Consider the following 15,675-nt stretch of genomic DNA (forward strand, 5'->3'; position numbering starts at 1 on the left):
CATCTTTATTCTTGCAGTATCCTATCATCTCTTGGCCTCTCTCCACCATGAGCTCTGTCCTTTCATATCTTTCCTACTTTAGTCTCAACAAAGTGCTCCAACCTGAAATGATGACTGGGCATTTCTCTCCGTGAATATTGCCTGACCTCCTGATTCCCTCCAGCCTTTCTTTATTCACTTCTTCATGAAATCATAAACCAGGAAAGCAAAGTGGAAGGATTGTGCACCATTATCCTCACCTCACCACAGGAATGAATGATTTGGTGATATGATGGAGTGCATCAGATGGAGTAAATGATATAGGCCAGATCGGGTGAATTTGATGCCATGGAGTGATGATGATCGGGAGTGATGTTTGGAAGGATTAAGATTGGATTCAGTGGCAGTGGCTCCTGAAGGAGCCCCTATGTATCTACATCTGCTCATTTTGGATGCTGGGTATCAGAGATAACTGCTCACTCCAGGCCAGCAGAGAATGCTAACTGCATCAAGCTTTGGGCTTCCACTTTACACCTGCATTGACACATATTGACCTCCGTTAAAATATAATCTTCTTCATCAGAGAGTCGAAGATTCATGCAACTCTAAGTCCATTCTGTCTATAACCAACCATTTTTTTTTAAATTAGACATACAGGACTGTAATAGGCCAATTCGGCCCTACAAGTCCATGCTGACCAATTTACGCCTCATTAACAGAGCCCTGTATGTTTTTGAAGGATGGGAGGAAACCAGAACCCCTGGAGAAACCCAGTCCAGCCCTGATCACTGGCGCGGTAAAGGTGTTGCCCTAACTGCTATACCAATCATGACTCTATAAACAAAATCAATATTAATTATTGATATTTTCAATACCTTACCTAGATAAGTATTTTAGCTTCAAAACAAATTAATTTGCTTTTATTTTATAACAAAATAATTATTTTAAAAAATATTTAAACAAAATTAAACTGTTTCTAAATGTCTCTGATGACCGAAGTGTAGAAATGGCATTTGAGAGGAGCAACCTGTCTGAGGCCTAACAGGACAGTTCAGAGCCATGTCCTCTAGATCTCGTTACCACTTGCAGGGGTGATCTCTCCTGGAAAATGGGAAAATGGGATGCCTGATGGAAAGCAGATCTAACACAATGCAGGCCATTGACGTGAAAGGATTCACCTTTGACAAGGGTACGAGGGAAGAGTTTGGAGATCTCTCACCCGGTGGCTGGGGTCAATTTAATTGATAGAAGGTTTTTTTTGAAAGTCAATTGAATAATTTTTTTTAAAAAATGAACTGTTGCTTTCTTAGCACCCTCTTTTGTCTCATCATCAAAGACCAGTTTTGCCACTGGTTAAGATTTATATAAACCTACAGTTAATCTTTCAAATAAATTCAGCTGTCAACACTATCAGTTGGATATAGATTGCCTGCCATCTCTTATATTCAACAACTCCATGAAAAACTGGAGGGATCAATACAGTTTAGAAACACATATAATTGTATTATGTTCACATAGAGCATCATATGGGCTCATTGAATGTTGGATCATGGATATTGGAAAAGTGAAATTTAAACCAAATCTGCCAGAAACACTCAGCAGGTCAGGGAGTGTTTGTGAAGAGAGAAGCAGAGTTTAAAGTTTTAGGTCAAAGACCCTTTAAGCAAATGACAGACTGTCCAATGAAGAATCGTTGACCTGATCATTTTTTTCCTTTCTCCATGGAGGCTGCCTGACTTGGTGAGTGTTTCCAGCCTTTTTCGTTCTTATAATGGAATGTTGTTCTTCACATTGCATCTACTTAAGGGTAGAGATTATGCTTCAACTGTACAAAGCTTTGCTTAGACCATGTTTAGAACATTAAGAGGACCATATTGTCCCCTACATAAAATTAGCTGATGCGGATTGAGGATAAAAGCAAGAGGGGGTCTAACAGGGATCTTTTTCTCCGGAAAACAATGAGGACTTGGAATACACTACCTGAAAAAGTGGAAGACACAGCGTCACTGTCAACATTTACGAAGCATCTAAACAAGTACATGAATTGCCCAGATATAGAAGGCTATAGGTCAAATGTTAGGAGATGTGATTAATGCAAATATATACCCCCGGTCAGCATGGATGTGGTGGACTGAATGGCATACTCCCTCATGATGAATAGTATAGTGAGCTTAAACAGAAAGCACAAAAAGATCCCACAAAAATAAAGTTTCTAACCCCTGGAATTTCAAAGGGTAGAGATTAGAAGGGATGATTTGAGCAGGTCAAGCAGCATTTGTGGAAGCAGCTGTTTTGGGTTGAGACCCTGCATTGGGATGGAACTGTCACGCGTTTCAAAAAACAGAGAAAAACCTAATTTTGGTATGTTGTCAAGGCAAGTCAACTCAGTCAGCAGGTCATGTAAAAGTAACAAATTAGAAAAAACAGAATAAACAACAGTGTTGAAGGTAGTGTTCCGATAAGTGTGTTGAAGGTCTTGTTCCAATAAGTGTGTTGAAGGTAGTGTTGTGTTCCAATAAGTGTGTTGAAGGTCGTGTTCCAATAAGTGTGTTGAAGGTCGTGTTCCAATAAGTGTGTTGAAGGTCGTGTTCCAATAAGTGTGTTGAAGGTCGTGTTCCAATAAGTGTGTTGAAGGTCGTGTTCCAATAAGTGTGTTGAAGGTCGTGTTCCAATAAGTGTGTTGAAGGTCGTGTTCCAATAAGTGTGTTGAAGGTCGTGTTCCAATAAGTGTGTTGAAGGTCGTGTTCCAATAAGTGTGTTGAAGGTCGTGTTCCGATAAGTGTGTTGAAGGTCGTGTTCCGATAAGTGTGTTGAAGGTCGTGTTCCGATAAGTGTGTTGAAGGTCGTGTTCCGATAAGTGTGTTGAAGGTCGTGTTCCGATAAGTGTGTTGAAGGTCGTGTTCCGATAAGTGTGTTGAAGGTCGTGTTCCGATAAGTGTGTTGAAGGTCGTGTTCCGATAAGTGTGTTGAAGGTCGTGTTCCGATAAGTGTGTTGAAGGTCGTGTTCCGATAAGTGTGTTGAAGGTCGTGTTCCGATAAGTGTGTTGAAGGTCGTGTTCCGATAAGTGTGTTGAAGGTCGTGTTCCGATAAGTGTGTTGAAGGTCGTGTTCCGATAAGTGTGTTGAAGGTCGTGTTCCGATAAGTGTGTTGAAGGTCGTGTTCCGATAAGTGTGTTGAAGGTCGTGTTCCGATAAGTGTGTTGAAGGTCGTGTTCCGATAAGTGTGTTGAAGGTCGTGTTCCGATAAGTGTGTTGAAGGTCGTGTTCCGATAAGTGTGTTGAAGGTCGTGTTCCGATAAGTGTGTTGAAGGTCGTGTTCCGATAAGTGTGTTGAAGGTCGTGTTCCGATAAGTGTGTTGAAGGTCGTGTTCCGATAAGTGTGTTGAAGGTCGTGTTCCAATAAGTGTGTTGAAGGTCGTGTTCCGATAAGTGTGTTGAAGGTCGTGTTCCAATAAGTTTGTTGAAGGTCGTGTTCCAATAGGTGTGTTGAAGGTCGTGTTCCAATAAGTGTGTTGAAGGTAGTGTTCCGATAAGTGTGTTGAAGGTAGTGTTACAATAAGTGTGTTGATGGTAGTGTTCCAATAAGTGTGTTGAAGATAGTGTTCCGATAAGTGTGTTGAAGGTCGTGTTCCAATAGGTGTGTTGAAGCGGTCATTTTGAGCATATAAATTTAAACTCCCTGCAGCTACTCATTTTAGCTCCCAAACCCATTCCCATGGTGACATGTCTGTCCTCGACCTCAACCATTGCTATGGGGAGTCTAAACATAAACATGATGAACAACACATCATATTGCTCCTGGACATCCTTAAACCTAATGGCATGAAGATTACATTTTCTAATTTTAAGTATCTACCCACCCCTATCTGATTCCACTGTTTTCCTCTCTTCTTGAGAAACAGCTGTTTTTTTTAAGATTTAAATTTAAATTTAGACATACAGCTTGTTAATAGGCCCTTATGGCCCACAAGCCTGTACTGCCTAATTATATCCAATTGACCTACAACCCCGCATGCTTTAGAACAGTGGGAGGAAACTGGAGCACCCAGTGGAAACCCATGCAGAGACGGGGAGAACATATAAACTCCTTGTAGACAGCGTTGGAATTTGGACCTGGGTCGCTGGTGCTGTAACAGCATTTTGCTACTCTCGCTGCTAACTGTGCCGGTTATTTTCTCTCTCTTTCTAACCGTTCTTACCCCATCTCCCTCTACCTTACTCTCCACCTCCCCACACCTTCCGTCCTGAATTCTGATCATCTCTGAGCCCCTCTCCAGTTCTTTTCCCCCTTTAGATCACGTATCTTAGTCTTGATAAAGGGCCTCAGCCCAAAATGTTGACTGGCCTTGGATGTTGTCTGAGTTCTTTGAGCAATTATTCGTCTGCTCAAAATTCCACCATCTACAGCTTTTGTTTCTCCTTCGTGTCAACCTCTGATGGCCCATGACTATTGCCATTTGGAAATGACAGATGCAAATTTTCACCATTAGCCTTCAGAAAACATTTTTTTCCAACATTCATCTTATTGTCCTCTCTCCAACTGCCAGATAATATTTCCCTGCTCTTAGTTTCACTATATAGTTGAAATACTTTTTCTCCATCAAACCTATTAGCTGCCATTACACCAAAATATAAGGACAAAAGAGACTGCAGTTGCTGGAATCTGGAATTATATAAAAAAAACCAGAGCATGTGATGGGAACTGTGCCAGCTAAGACCACTAGAAACTGCAGCTCAGGCAATCAAGCAATCAAACCTCTGCTCCACTGCCACCATCAATATCTCACTGTCACAGGAAAGCAGCTGACACACATTAAAGGACCTACCCCACTCCAGTTACACTCTCTTCTCCACCACTCCAGTCAGGCAGAAGATACACAAGCTTGAAAATACAAACCTCCAAAATTAAAGAGAGTTTTTTTCATGCTGTTATCAGACTCATTTTTTTGGAATATTTTATTTATAGTTTTCCCACACAAACTCCAAGAATTGTCAATATCATTATCAATGATACACCACATTAGTTACATTTTGTATTTGTTCCTCATTCATTCTTCTTCACTTCAGGGAAGAAAATCCTAACCTGTTTAACTTTTCCCTCAGTTCTTTATGTCCTGGCAAAATCCTTTAAAACCTCCGCTGCATTCTTTTAAACTTATTGATATCCATCCTTCAGTGAAACACAAAAGTCTGCAGATGCTGCGATTGTGGTGAAAACACAATAAATCCTGAAGGAACTCAGCAGGTCTTGCAGCATCTATTGGAGGTAAAGATAGAACCTTGAGGAAGGGCTAAACGTTATAAGCCTTTATCTCCTATAAATAAGATCTGCTGAGTTCTCCCAGTACTTTTGTGACATCCTTCCTGTAGTTAGATGATCCAAAATGCACACAGTACTCCAAATTTGGCCTCACCAATGACTTATACACCTTCATCAGACCATCCCAATTCTTTTACACCTATCTCTTTCTTTGGCTTGGCTTCGCGGACGAAGATTTATGGAGGGGTAAATGTCCACGTCAGCTGCAGGCTCGTTTGTGGCTGACAAGTCCGAAGCGGGACAGGCAGACACGGTTGCAATGGTTGCAGGGGAAAATTGGTTGGTTGGGGTTGGGTGTTGGGTTTTTCCTCCTTTGTCATTTGTCAGTGAAGTGGGCTCTGCGGCCTTCTTCAAAGGAGGTTGCTGCCCACCGAACTGTGAGGCACCAAGATGCACGGTTTGAGGCGATATCAGCCCACTGGCGGTGGTCAATGTGGCAGGCACCAAGAGATTTCTTTAGGCAGTCCTTGTACCTCTTCTTTGGTGCACCTCTGTCACGGTAGCCATATAACACGATCTTGGGAAGGCGATGGTCCTCCATTCTGGAAACGTGACCTACCCAGCGCAGTTGGATCTTCAGCAGCGTGGATTCGATGCTGTCGGCCTCTGCCATCTCGAGTACTTCGATGTTAGGATGAAGTCGCTCCAATGAATGTTGAGGATGGAGCGGAGACAACGCTGGTGGAAGCGTTCTAGGAGCCGTAGGTGATGTCGGTAGAGGACCCATGATTCGGAGCTGAACAGGAGTGTGGGTATGACAACGGCTCTGTATACGCTAATCTTTGTGAGGTGTTTCAGTTGGTTGTTTTTCCAGATTCTTTTGTGTAGTCTTCCAAAGGCGCTATTTGCCTTGGCGAGTCTGTTGTCTATCTCGTTGTCGACCCTTGCATCCAATGAAATGGTGCAGCCGAGATAGGTAAACTGGTTGACCGTTTTGAGTTTTGTGTGCCCGATGGAGATGTGGGGGGGCTGGTGGTCATGGTGGGGAGCTGGCTGATGGAGGACCTCAGTTTTCTTCAGGCTGACTTCCAGGCCAAACATTTTGGCAGTTTCCGCAAAACAGGACGTCAAGCGCTGAAGAGCTGGCTCTGAATGGGCAACTAAAGCGGCATCGTCTGCAAAGAATAGTTCACGGACAAGTTGCTCTTGTGTCTTGGTGTGAGCTTGCAGGCGCCTCAGATTGAAGAGACTGCCATCCGTGCAGTACCGGATGTAAACAGCGTCTTCATTGTTGAGGTCTTTCATGGGTTGTTTCAGCATCATGCTGAAGAAGATTGAAAAGAGGGTTGGTGTCAGAACGCAGCCTTGCTTCACACCATTGTCCACCTATACAGCATAGGAAAAAGCCTTTAGCTCGCCGATTCCATGAGAACCATTAAATATCTATATATTTTCATTAGAATGCAGGCTTCCATGCCATGGTGTGTTATGTACTGAGCTTGTGAGAGTATTGTCCATATATTTATATAGCTTTCTCTTTAATCTTTGCTTTTCATCACAACTGGTCCTTCTGGCAGAGATTTTCACCTTCTAACCATCTCAGCACATCATCATCCTCGAGTCTTTAGGAAGAAGGCTTGTGTCCAACACAAATCAATAAGATGTAAGACCTGTCTGTTTCTTCTCACTAATTGCCCTTGAGAGCAAACAAAGGTGAGCAACACAGATGACTGGATATCAAGCATTTAGGAGATGAATAAGAGTTAAGGATGTTTTCTGAGCACAAATGAGGCTTCAAGGTTGCAGATTAAAAGCTGCAAAACATATCGATGAGGTTCGACTCGGGGAAACTCTTTGTGGTTGTTAAATAGTTCAACCCCCAGAGATCAAGACTTTTATAAAATAAATTCCTTCATAATTTGAAGGTATGTCAGAGTGAATCTTTCCCTTCATGGAGAGATAATGGAGTAGATGGTATATATGATAAGTACAGATTCTATCACCAATGTGTCTGTACATATGTACAGATGGTAGTGCAGGATGACTGTGATTGGCTGAGAGTGTAGCCACACCTACTGGCAGGCCTTAAAGGATTGCTCCTAGCCAGACCAGGTCATTCTGGACTGGTCAACCTACTTGTGATTTGCTCCAGTCTTTTAGTTAATAAAAGCCTTGGTTTGGATCAACAAGTCTCGTTCTTTTGACGCGCATTACAGTATAAAAGTTTTTTTTAAAGCAAGAAATGAGAAGTTCATAGGTCATTTCCAAGGCAAGTATTTTTTTACACAGAGTGCGGTGGGTGCCTGGAATATTCTTCCAGGGCTTTTGCTGGACACAGGTACAATAGTGACATTTGAGAGGCATTCAGACAGGTAGGGAAATGGGGGAATAGACTCATGTGCAGGCAGATGAGATTCAGTTAATTTGAATCATGGTCTACACTCTATATAGACATCATGTGCCAAAAGGAATGATATAGTCTATGTTCTAAGAATCAAGAGTCAATGAGATGTAATTGAAAGTTGGAAGAGGTTGGAAGAGATGATGATGACTGGGTGGAGCTATGCTCCAGTAAAGTATTGGCCTCATTGTAATGGTGTGTTATTCCACAAACTTTCCACTTGTCTTTTGTGTTTTATTCCACAAACTGATGCAGACTTTTGACACTTATTGGATGGGTGATTAAGGTCCCCTTTAAGGTCATCTTTAAATATTGGAAGTCTCGCTGGGCCATATGCCATTCCAGTTAAAGAAAAAATAATCTTAAAGCCTTTTCAAATTATTCAGTTGTGTGCTGTTTATGCGCAAGCTGAACTAGATAAAATAATTACTTTATTGAATGACTTTGCCATTAACCTGGTCAATTTCCAATCGCTTTTAAATATTAAAAACAAAAACTCATAGTTTACCTATCAGGTATGTGATATAATTGTCATCTGAGTCACTCCAGAGATTGGGGTTCCAAGAAAATAAGGAAGTGAACAAAACGCTCTATCTGTACCCTTTGGTCTGCTTCCACCTTTCACTGACTCACAACTCCAATTCCATCTGGCTTCACCTGTCCATAACCTTCACCGCTCCTCGGTCCTCCCTTCACCCCCACCCCGACTCTTTGCCCCGTCTTTAATACTGCTTATTTTCATTCTACTTTCTTGACCCTGGAGCAGGATTTCAACCCAGAACATCAGCACTTCTTTTCCCTCCATGGATGGTTCCGGACATTCTGAGTTCCTCCAGAGTTTTTATTTCTCTAAACAATTGAAAGATGTTTGTTGTATGAATTTATTTCCCCGTAATTTGGGCCTCACATGACAGTTTAGATTAGTGACCTAAGCCCCTATGAGTTTGAATTCATTGGGTCATCGAGTTGTAAAATCAGGTCCTGACTTGGCATGATGTGCCAATTTATTAGGAGAAACTTTTCCACAGACGGTCATTCTAAACTGGAACAAGATGTCAGAGGAAGCCATAGAAGTCAATGTTCAAAAGACATTTGGGCAGATACATGGAGGGGAAGGGGTTGGAAAGTTAGGGACCGTACTTGTTTTTCTGTTTGACGGTTATGATATTGAGTTTAATTTTCCTCTATAACTTTTTTTTCTTTATATTCCTTTTAATATATTTCCTTTGATTAATGGCTTATGTACTATTTCTGAAAAATTCAATAAAAGTATTGAAAAAAAATTTAAAAAGTTAAGAAATGGACCAAATGGGACTGACCCAGAAGCCAACAGTGGGTACAGATGAGGGGCAAAAGGACCTGTTTTGTGCTATGCGACTCCAGGACTCTGCTCACCCTCCATATTAATCCCATTTACCGATGCTTTGTCCAATTGGTTTTCATTCCAGTGATTGTTCAGGAGCTCCTTAATGTGTGAGCTTCCACTTCAACCTCTGCATCATGGTGTGTGATCCTGATTGTAATGATTTTACAAAGAGCACTAAGATTCTCTCTAAATCTCTTACTCCTCGCCTTCGACCACTGGTCTGAGACACCTCTGCCTTCTCTCGTTCAGGAAGCTGCCAAAGACCATTTGTCTCAGGTCAAGCTTGTCTGTTCTTATTGAAGGCTGGATTCGACGTCAAGCTGACTGGGGAAAAACCCTGTACTGGTAATGATAATGCAAATTCAGCATAACATACGAATGATGGGAAGGATGCAAAAGAGGTTCACCAGGGTGATGCCTGGATGAGAGGGCAGGAGCAACAAGGAGAGGTTGGACAAACTGGAATTGTTTTCTCTAGGGGTAATCTGGAATTTTGCATAATTGTCTGTGGCATAATTAGGATAGATTGTCTTTTTTACAGCTCAGCAATCTCAACTGCTGGAGGACATAGATTTAAGGTGAGAGGGGAAATGTTTATGCGTCTAGTATTCTCACCAGAGCGTGCTGCCAGGGGAGGTGATAAAAGTAAATGCAATATCAAAGGAATAAGATGCTCTCCTTCCTGCCATTGGGGAGTGGACTCATGAATAGAAATGCAACAGGCTTAAAGACTGTTTCTTCCCTGCAACTATCAGGCTCCTGAATTAACCCCACAGCAGTGCTCTCATGCTGTCCTTTGGACTAATTGATCCTTTTTCAGTATAATACTGCGGTCCATAATTGTGCTATTTTTTTTGACTTAACATGACAGTATGAATGTTGATAATCTTTTAGACTCCTCACAGAAGAACCCTTCTCACTGGACCAACAGGACAAATAAGATTAAGAAGCAGTTAGACTCATAAACAGGAAAGGGGGTGAAGGGTATGGACAGTTAAAGTGGCATCATGGTCAACACAGACATGATGGACCAAAGGGGCTGTTTCTCTACTGTATTGCTCTATGTTCTATAAGCTGCAAGTTGACAGTTTCTTTATTTTTATTTCTCCAGATAACTCAGTAAGCATATTGGCAAGACACAGTGGATTCAACCGACAGAAACAGGATGTTTACTTTCTGCCTCTCATAATTTCGGACAGTGGGACCCCACCCATGAGCAGCACTAACACCCTCACCATCCGTGTCTGCGGCTGCAGTGCTGATGGAAGTGTGCAGTCTTGCAACGTGGAAGCATTTGTCCTTCCCATTGGGCTCAGCATGGGGGCTCTCATCGCCATCTTGGCCTGCATTATCCTCCTCCTGGGTACGTAGGAGCTTCCAACAGTGAGGCCACCATCTGTGGTGGCTTTCTTATCTACACACCTCGTGTTATCTGGGCTGCTGCTGGTCACACAAGGGTGAGACTGCTGCACTACTGAGGCCAGCAAAAGATCAGACAAGGTCACATTCAAGACTGGGACAGGCTTGAAGGGCACAGTGAACTTCTCCTATTTTCCGGTGTTCCTGTAGATTAGCAATGCCACCTCTCATGCACGATGTCAAACTGAACTTCCACATTCTCTCTCAGTGTACACGAAATGCCCTGTGGCTTTATTTCATAAAACACAAGGAAGATCTCCTTAATACTCTAACTGACATTAATCATGCCACAAGGAAGGTTTATCTCAATATTTATCATACTTTATATTTCTATCTCAGCAACTCCAACCAGACACCATCAGTATTAACCTCCAATTTCCATTAATTATCTTCTCTTTGTGTCTCACTTTTCCCCATCTCTGTTTTCTTTCCTCCAGCTTCCCAACCACTTCCTGTCTTATCTCCTCAGAGATGTTCCCTTCTTAGCCCCTCTGTCCCTTATCATTTCTCAGCTTCTTTCCCATCCATCCTCCGACCTGCATCCACTTACCTGTTCACCTGCTTCCTCCCCTCTCCTTCACCCCCAACATTTTATTCAGGCTTCTGGATTGAGCTTTTTTCTCTCCCAGATCCCTGATAAAGGGCTGAGGCCCAAAGCATTTGTTCCCTTTTATTTCCTGTGGCTGCCACGAGACCTGCTGAGTTTCTCCAGCAACTTTGTACATAGCACACAACCCCAGAATCTACAGACTTTCTTGTTTATCTCATTAAATGCGCTTGAACTCATCGGTAAATAAATTGGTCATTAACCTTCAAATCCACCTCATCAACAGAAACTGCTTTCAGATGTCCTAAATTCCAAAGATTCAAGTACTGGTGATCTTGCCCTCACAGTGTGTAGTGTTTACTGAAGACATTTGAAAGGGGGAAAAAAAATATCATAAGGATTTTCACTAGTGCTGGATAACCTGAATAGGTTGAGATTTTTTTTCCTGGAGAACAGGGGTTGGAGGGATGACCTAATAGAGAAATATAAAATCATGAGGAATATTGATAAAGTGAATGGTCACAGTTTCTTTTTCCCATCAGCTGTTATGACTTGCTGGTGGGGAGTCTAAAATTAGAGGGCATAGATTATAGTTGACAAAGTCAAATTTTAAAAGTGAACTGAGGGATAATATTTTCACATGTTTACAGAAGAAGCTGCCAGAGAAAGTGTTAAGAGGCAGGTACAATGTTTAAAATATATTTAGGAAGGTAAAGATCGAGAGGGTTTGAAGGGATAAGGGCCATACACAGGTAATTTGGTCTGCATGGTCAAGTTGGGTAGAAGGGCCTATTGTTAGACAGTAGATCTCTGACTCTGTGATACCAACATCCACAAATTCCAAATCCTGCCCTTGTGCTCGGCAGAGATACCTGACCTCAGGTGATGTGTTTAAGTCAAGAGTGAAAAGCAGTTACAGTCTCAATTATTTGTTGGAAGTTGATTTATTTTTAATTTAGAGGTGCAGCAAGGTAACAATGTCCTTCTGGCCAGAAGCCTGTGGTACCCAAATGAGACCATAAAAACTAGGAGAAGAAATTGGTAATTAAACCCATCTATTTGCCTTGCCATTTAATCATGAGAGGATCAATTTTCTCCTCATCATGTTTGATGCCCTGATTAATCAAGAAATTATCAATTTCTGCCTTAAATATACCCAATGACCCGACCTCCACAACCACCTGTGGCAATACATTCCGCAGAATTCCTTTGCATCTCTGTTTTAAGTGGATGCCCTTCAATCCTGAAGTTGTGCCCTCTTGTCCTTGACTCTTCCATGCGGGAAAACCTTTCTACATCTACTCTGTCCACCCCTTTCAACATTCAAAATGTTTCAATAAGATTTCCCTCATTCATCTAAACTCCAACAAGTACAGGCTGAGTTGTCAACAGCTCATCATGTGATAACCCTTTCATTTGCAGAATCATCCTCATCTCCTTCTTCTGAACCCTCTCCAACATCAGCACATCTTTCTTAAATGAGGAGCTGAAAACTGCTCACAATCCTCCAAGTGAGGCCATATAGTCAATTAAACTGAACCCAGTATGTCTTTAGAATGTGAAAAGAAACTGGAGACACAGGGAGAATAGTCTGTGTGGAGCTGAAATGGTAGCAGTCATAGAGCATTGGACAATGCCATGATATTAGAGATACAGTCGTCACGTCGATGGCTAGTCAATTTCTGGGTTTTAGTTTGAGCTAAGGCAAGTCTTTAGCATAATGATTCTAACAAGAATCCGTTCTGACTATTTACACAAAAATCTGATCCATATTGTTCACCTTCAATAGCTTGGGCAATTGTAGTAACATAGTTATGCCAGAAGATTAGAAATCTAAAAACCCAATGCAATGATCAGACATACATGATGATGAAAATGTTTTGTAATATATATATATATATATATTTTACCCCCTCCATAAATCTTCGTCCGCGAAGCCAAGCCAAAGATATATATATATATATATGTACAATGTACAGATGCAATGACATTCTTGTTTGCTGCAGCTACACATGAATAAAAAAAATATAGATAAATATTCACAGTTGCAGTTCACGCAGAAATAATGTGATTTTACAAAAGTGCAGAGATATCGTTGATGGTCCAAAGTAGTACAGGAATATTCAAGAGCCTGATGCCTGTTGACAGGAAAAATAGTGTTCTTGAAATTTGAGGTGCCAGAATTAAGGCTTTTGTACCTCCTTCCTGAAGTATAGTGAGAAGAAAGCATGGTAAGGGTGATGAGGAACCTTTGATGTTGGCCATCATTCTTTCTGAAGTCCATCCTAACATAGCAACGGGAGCATTAAATTCAATTACATTGAGCCAATTTGAAATATAAAAGGCCTTAAAAGTCACTTGATTCCTGTTCCTTCAGACATAAAACATTGTGGTTAACTTGTGAACTGACCCAGCAAACACTTGGTTGCAAGAACTTTACCAAAGTGAGCTACTTACTTGTACATATTGGCAAATGTGAAATTAAATAGCAATTACTGGAAATGCTCTGTTGCTGCCTGACCTGGTCAGTATTCCCAGCTTTTTTTGTTTTGTTTTGCTACCTTGATAACATGAATCTTCAAGAGAGAAATTAAGGGTGGGTAGTAACTTGTGGTCATTGCTAAAAGGCTCTAAAGAGGTGAAGGCTAATGGGATAAGGAGAATGGATATGAAGGTAGATAGTGAGAACATTCCAGGATTAATTTGTGCATAATATGTTTTGTTTACAGTTATTGTGGTACTCTTTGTAACATTAAGAAGGCACAAGAATGAGCCTCTTATTATCAAAGATGATGAAGATGTGAGAGAGAACATTATTCGCTATGACGATGAGGGAGGTGGGGAGGAGGACACAGAAGCCTTTGACATCGCCACCTTACAAAACCCTGATGGTTTCAATGGGTTTCTCCCAAGGAAGGACATCAAACCTGACTTGCAGTACGTGCCCAGGCAAGGACTCCCTCCTGTCCCCAATGGTGTCGACGTGGATGAATTTATTAATGTGAGGCTTCACGATGCTGATGTTGACCCCACAGCCCCTCCTTATGATTCTATCCAGATCTACGGCTATGAGGGGAGAGGGTCAACAGCTGGTTCGCTGAGCTCTTTAGAAACAACATCAACAGATTCAGAGCAGAACTTTGACTACCTCAAGGAGTGGGGTCCACGGTTTAAAAAACTTGGGGACATGTACACAGTTGGAGAGAGTGACAGAGAAACTTGACTCCAATTTGGAATGAACAATCATCCAATTTAAATGGACACTGATGTATAATTATAGAGTTGCCAATTATTAACAATGGATAAGCTGGCCAGCCTTTTAGACGCAGTCAACATTAGTTCTTATCATCTTTGAAGTCCAGCTCATTGTAATATTGAACCAAAAAATGCAGATTGTATGAGTGTTTAACTCTTGTGGAGTGTGGATTATGTGGATTGTTTGGGGAGGATTTGGTTTCCTAGTTCTTGTATAGACCATCGTACAACTGGTGGAAACTTTGGGATCTTACCGTGCTTCCTACATGGTTCCTCAGGCCATGGCTTTTCTCCAATTGCAGACCAAGATCTTGCCAAGCCAAAGTGAAGCAATAGCAATGTCCTCGTCGTGGAACTGATGAAAGTAACCAAAGGAAGTGAAGGGGAAAGCTGTGAAGAGACATTGTAAAGCTTTGAAACCAATTCCAGCTCCTCCCCCCTACAGTAATATTAGCTGAGGTGTAATCGAGTGTTTCCCTGTGAGTGGTGGTCACACAAGTAGACGTGGTGTACTCCTACAGAGTGCCCTTAGACTTCATAATAGGCTCAGTGATCTGACTCCATTCCAGTCAAAAGAGCGATCTGAAAGTGGATGGTGGGTGTTGGCGGTGAAGAATGGGGTTTCAACAAAACAAATCAAATAATTTTAGGGACAGTTATAATAAAAGGTGGTTTAATTATAAGAAAAGTACCTAAATGACAATTTGGAGCACACGGCAATAACCATTCTGGAATTGTACAGCACCTGTGTGGACAGGCCTGTTGACTATTCCCAGTGAGTAAGTACAAGAACTGGAATGGAACTGAGATCATGCAAATACTTAATTAGATACACACTCATTACCAGTGTTAAAAATGTGCTTATTGTGCTTCACTGTGTAATTTGAACTTAGAAAAAACAAAAATGGTTTAAAAAATGTTTTTATGTTATGTATACTGTATATATCTATAGACTTCCTGCTAATTTTTGTGGCATTTTTCTTTATGGAATATGAACATTGGCCATGCACAATAGCTCTGGCACACACAATAGAATAACACCACTAAAAGCTATGTGCATTGCCAATCTTTAATGGGAAATACTACAGTTCAGAGTAGATATTGTATATTACAATAGTCTTACGCACACAAAAAGGAGCCCTTATTAATTTTATACGTTGCTTTAATGCTATTTACTTGTATGTTTCAATTATTTTACGCCATGTATTGTACATCAGAGGAACCCCTGTATTGTTTCCTACTTTGTGAAATATATTTTTATAAATATTGCAGGTTATGTCTCCATTTATGTTGCTGATAAATGCCTTTGGCTGTTTGGAACACATAGCATTGGATGACTCACAGGTTCCAGACACTTTACCAGATTGGAAATAGAAGGGGATCAACCAGCCAGGTATATTTTCTATCTCTGATGTCTTCAAACTCCCTCAGACCTGCTTCTGGCATCC

General features: G+C 41.4%; 1 protein-coding gene across 1 annotated transcript in view; it reads left to right on the forward strand.

The window, feature by feature from the left end:
• LOC138745028 (cadherin-8-like) overlaps window positions 1–15,448 on the forward strand; it is a 190,918-nt gene extending 175,470 nt beyond the window's left edge. Inside the window, exons 10-11 of the mRNA XM_069902069.1 lie at window positions 10,118–10,369; window positions 13,702–15,448. Coding sequence (XP_069758170.1) covers window positions 10,118–10,369; window positions 13,702–14,195 — 746 coding nt within the window. The 3' untranslated portion in view covers window positions 14,196–15,448. The remainder of the gene's footprint in view (window positions 1–10,117; window positions 10,370–13,701) is intronic.
• The last annotated feature ends 227 nt before the right edge of the window (window positions 15,449–15,675 follow it).

Source organism: Narcine bancroftii, chromosome 10, assembly GCF_036971445.1.
Source record: "Narcine bancroftii isolate sNarBan1 chromosome 10, sNarBan1.hap1, whole genome shotgun sequence".
NCBI lineage: Eukaryota > Metazoa > Chordata > Chondrichthyes > Torpediniformes > Narcinidae > Narcine > Narcine bancroftii.